General features: G+C 42.3%; 1 protein-coding gene across 1 annotated transcript; it reads left to right on the top strand.

Annotated features, from left to right (window-relative positions):
* Window positions 1-827: 827 nt before the first annotated feature.
* On the top strand, window positions 828-5,074 carry dlx3b (distal-less homeobox 3b). The gene is made up of 3 exons (XM_060939558.1): window positions 828-1,359; window positions 2,857-3,041; window positions 4,085-5,074. Exons 1-3 carry the CDS (start codon window positions 1,023-1,025, stop codon window positions 4,358-4,360), a joined length of 798 nt encoding a protein of 265 aa, XP_060795541.1. The 5' UTR covers window positions 828-1,022; the 3' UTR covers window positions 4,361-5,074.
* The last annotated feature ends 513 nt before the right edge of the window (window positions 5,075-5,587 follow it).

The raw sequence follows: 5,587 nt of genomic DNA on the forward strand, positions 1-5,587 counted from the left end.
ACCCCTATTCTGTATGAAGCTCTTCTGCTAATTTCCCTGGATCAGCATTCTACATAAAACATGTTACAAGCCAGAAGTACCTGACTATCTCAGTGCCAAAAGTTAACACACCTCAGATGCCTCGGTGTCAGGGGGATCTAGAGCAATGCCCCACTGGCCTTCAGGCTTTTATTGAAAAGTCTTTCACCACTAAACCAGTCTCTTGTCTTTTCTGAATAAGAATAGAAAAAGACAGGAGCCTTCACAATGTTGGCTCTTGTCCAGGTGACCAGTCCTCCTGAATATCCACCTGAATGGACACTGGGTTCGAAAGAAAAGCAAGGAACTTGTGAATTATCTCGTTTGAACATAGTTATTATTAGTATTAGTATAATTTTATTGGTGGTATTTAAATTGAAAAACACAGGACCAAAGAAAGAAAGAAAGAAAGAAAGAAAGAAAGAAAGAAAGAAAGAAAGAAAGAAAGAAGCAGAGACTGTAACCCTTAGTACTGTTAATGATATTTTGCTTGATTTTCCTCTAATGTTAGCATTTTTATTCCTGTCCATTCCACCAAGAATTCAACCAAAACAAAAACAAGATAAAAATATCAGGTTTAGTCAAAGATACTGAGACTTTTCTTTTTTCATTTAGTGCAGATGCAGAAAATATTCTATTCTACTGGCACTAAAAAGATCTACAAAAATATCCAGTACTGGCGTGTGTGTGGAGGGGAGAGAGAGAGAGAGAGAGAGAGAGATGAAGTGTTCCAGCCAATCAGAGAGCAGCATCCACTCGGCCGCCCTATAATTTACTTTCCCAAACTGAGTGCTTTGTCATTAACGGAGTAGCAGCTTCATAGCTTCATCTGAGAAGAAGTTGAGCACAGAGGAGCTCCAGAACTTCAAGGATTCGCCTTCAGGGCGTCCTACATTCTCCTTCTTACACACACACACACACCGCAGGAGAAGGACGGAGGCTCTTGTAGGAAAAGCCGGGTGATTGTATCATTTCTTGCAGTGTTGTTTTTTCTTTCCTCTCCCATGATGAGTGGAGCGACGTACGACAGGAAGCTATCCGGCATTTCCTCTGATCTCTCCGGCTCCATGAGCTGCCACCCGGGCTGCAAGGACTCTCCTACTCTGCCCGAGTCCTCAGCCACGGACATGGGCTACTACACAGCCCACCAGGGTCATCATGACTACTACCCTGGCCAGGCGTACGCGCAGGCGCAGCACACCTCCTACCACCAGTTTAACGTGTGCGCTATGAGCAGCGCGGCTCCGTACGGCGCCAAGGCCGAGTACCCCTACAGCCACCAGTACCGCCACCAGTACAGCCAGTACACCAGAGACGGACACACACCGCCCCAAATCGCAGGTGGGTCAAATTTACAGCATTTATTTATTTTGGACTAAATCGGAAAAAAAAAAAAAAAACTTCCACATGTTGTTTTTGGTGAAGCGCAGTGAACACTGGAGCGCGCAATCAGTGTGGGTTCCGCATGAGTAGGCTTAGAACACAAAGCCCAGGGCTGAATGAACACCTCGACTGTTTATTCAGCCTTACACAAAATACAGGACCTCAGATATTTGCTGAAGATCAGAAAAGATATTCCATCACTGTATCTGTATCTGTTAGCTTAATACTCGGGTCAGCCTTTGATATCTATCGACCATAACGATTGATTGACTGATGTAGTAAAATAATGCAGAAAATACATAAATATAGTGTACATTTAAGATACACGGATAACACAAGAAAGTGTATAACACGGCGACACAAAGAGCAACATGTCCCTCATCTTCATGGATAAATACTGAATATTAAAGTAGACTTGAGTCTACACACACACACACTTTTTATATGTAATATGATCATCACAGTTAGTGTGTGTGTGTGTGTGTGTGTGTGTGTGTGTGTGTGTGTGTGTGTGTGTGTGTGTGTGAAATCGGTCATGGAAGTCTGCTGTACACTCAGACACTAAATATACAATATAGACTTAAAATGCTTGTGCAGCATGAACAACATCCTACATATAGACTAGGAGCGTTGGTGTATACTTTATAATAAAAATAAAATGAATATTAAAAATAATAATCATAAATATAGTCTGTTATTAGTATGAAACAAATAATACATTTATAAAAAAAACCACTAACATTATATAAATACACTACTACTACTACTACTACTAATAATAATAATAATAATTATTATTATTATTACACCAGTATAAGGTTTAAATAATACTACAAATGTTTCTTTATTTATTTTAAATAAACATTACTAAAAAAAAATACCCCAAACAAATTCTGCTTCTGTTCTTTTGGATTTGATCAGCCCTGAGCTCATTAACCTGGTAAATATATCCGACATGATGAATTTTCCCGACTTCCGTCAAATAATCAGAAAAATGTTTATTTTTACGTTTTGTTCTCACTGTACGTTTTATTTTTTCTTCTTGTAAAAGCCTGATCTGTGACTGAAGATATACAGCAGGTCATAGAAGGCGTATTCGAGCCAACCGAACTTGTTCCGGCGAGTGAAAAGTTTAATCATATCAGGCATGTTAATAATATCAACATCAAAAGAGTGAGTGTAATTATCTGTAATTATGACTGTCGAAATATTGCAGAATTCGTAGCTACACCCCGCTTGGTCCTGTTGGACTCGTATATCAGCCGGACAAACATAAACACGTTTGAACATTATGATGGTATTGCTGATGATATTATTATTATTATTATTATTATTATTATTATTATTATGAATGGTATATTGTGGAGCATAGACGTGGTGAGTCTGGTAGCAGACGTTGTGCTTTTTAAAACTTTTATTTCAGGGTTTTGTTTGTTTGCTTGTTTTTGTTTACAGTGAAAGAGGAGCCGGAGACTGAAGTGCGGATGGTGAACGGAAAACCCAAGAAAGTGCGCAAACCACGTACCATCTATTCCAGCTTCCAGCTCGCAGCGCTGCAGCGGCGCTTCCAAAAGGCGCAATACCTCGCGCTCCCGGAGAGAGCGGAACTCGCTGCACAGCTCGGCTTAACTCAGACTCAGGTACAGCGCTTTCTCTCTCTCACACACACACGCTCACTCTCTCTCTCACACACGCTCACTCTCTCTCTCTCTCTCTCTCTCTCTCTCTCACACACACACACACACACACACACACACACACACACACACACACACTCGCTCACTCTCACACTCGCTCACTCTCTCTCACACACGCTCACTCTCTCTCTCTCTCTCTCTCTCTCTCTCTCACACACACACACACACACACACACACACTCGCTCACTCTCTCTCTCACACGCTCTCTCTCTCTCACTCTCTCTCTCACATGCTCACTCTCACACACGCTCACTCTCTGTCTCTCTCTCTCTCACACGCACTCGCTCACTCTCTCTCTCACACGCTCACTCTCTCTCTCTCTCTCTCTCTCTCTCTCTCACACACACACACACACTCGCTCACTCTCTCTCACACTCTCTCTCTCTCTCTCACACACACACACACACACACACACACACACACACACACACACACACACACACTCTCTCTCTCTCTCTCTCTCTCTCTCACACACACACACACACACACACACACACACACACACACACACACTCGCTCACTCTCTCTCTCACACACACACACACACACACACACACACACACACACACACACACACACACACACACTCGCCCTCTCTCTCTCACACACACACTGTCTCTCTCTCTCTCTCTCTCTCTCTCTCTCTCTCTCTCACACACACACACTGTCTCTCTCTCTCACACACTCACACAGACACACTGAGTCACTGAACCGGATTTCTAATTCCTCTGTATTATTACTTTTACTCAGTTGTACCCAGATAAACCCTGACTTGCTTGATCAGTGAACAGTTGTACATCAGCTATAGAAACACATTTCAGTTTCAGTTTACTCATTCAATTCATCCGAGTTTTCCTCATTGGTGTGTATTATTCTTATTATTTATCCGTCGCGCTACACACACACACACACACACACACACACACACACACACACACACACACACACACACACACACGTTGATTCCTCTCTTTTTCTCGACCAGGTGAAAATATGGTTCCAGAACCGACGGTCCAAGTTCAAGAAGCTGTACAAGAACGGCGAGATCCCTCTGGATCACAGTCCCAACGCCAGCGACTCCATGTCCTGTAACTCCCCGCCCTCGCCCGCGCTCTGGGACACCGGCGCGCACGCGAACCCAGTGATCCGCGGTCACGTGACGCCGGTCGCGCTCAGCTCGTCCACGACGCCGCCCTACCCGGAAGACTACAGCGGCGCGTGGTACCAGCAGCACGCCGGGGCCCCGCAAAGCGTCTACTGAGCACCAGCACACAGACTTTCACTGCAAGAGTTTAATATAAAAACAAATCAAGGGACTCGACTTTATTTTTGCAATCTTTCTAGGCCTATAGGCTACACGAGCACACAGGATGTTCATACAAAGATAAGCTGGAAAAGAGACAACAACAACAACAACAACAAGAAGCAACGCGTGCTGAAAACACTTGATCGTTTTTTTTCTCTGAAAAACAGTGACTGATTAACAGTTTGATCAGCCTGAGAGAGAAGAGACGAAAAGACATTGTGTTGCAGCAATATTTCACTCTATGCAGATCCTAGGCCTAAAGTTATATGGTGTGGTTTTTAAATTATTTTACTTACTCAATCCCTTATTCATATTGATGTTTACGGATAGCAATGTTCAAATAAACTATTTTGTTTTTGTTTACATAAGAAAAATAGCTACAAAACAGTAGTCCCCCTACCACAATGTCACACCGCTTCAGAGACTCAGGACATAGACTAAGTTATATCAATTTGTACAAAATGTAACTTGTGTATATATAGTATATATATAATGTGTGTGTGTGTGTGTGTGTGTGTGTGTGTGTGAGAGAGAGAGAGAGAGAGTGTGTTTAGATAAAACGAAACCACTAAACAATATTGTTTATAAGCCCTTGCGTTTTATAGAGGAATCTCGTGCTTTTATTGTAATGTTGTTCCATGAATAAATGCAAATCTGAACACATGTAAATTCTGTTATCTCCTCAGTTACTCCTCCTGTCCCAATGAAAGGTCCCAGGATAAATGTTTTATTGCACAAGTTTTGCGCATCGTTTTGCCTCCCCTTTGCCATGCAGTGCGTTTATTACACGAAGCTTATTTCAACACAATTGTGAGTCGTGCTACATTGTGCATGCACAAATCAGTTTTGTAGACTACATTTATCACAATCTGGCCTCCAATCAGGCAGCAAAATTGCAGCTAATTCGACCATCACTGCTCCTCTTTCATCAGTTGACTGTTGTTGCTAAAGACAACACAATAAATCTTTACTCAGCAGTGACAATTCTGTTAAACCTGCCATCTATCAAATGGAGCTGCCTATGGAAACAAGTCTCATTTGGTTCTCTGATGATACCAAAAATCTAAAACTAGGCTACCTAAATATTTTAAACCATGCATTGATCATTTGTGTCCACCTGCAGCCATAGGTTTACATCCCAAGTGTTCATGATGTAACACAGTGTTGTAGCTTTAAATTAAC

This window comes from Neoarius graeffei, chromosome 14 (assembly GCF_027579695.1).
Source record: "Neoarius graeffei isolate fNeoGra1 chromosome 14, fNeoGra1.pri, whole genome shotgun sequence".
NCBI lineage: Eukaryota > Metazoa > Chordata > Actinopteri > Siluriformes > Ariidae > Neoarius > Neoarius graeffei.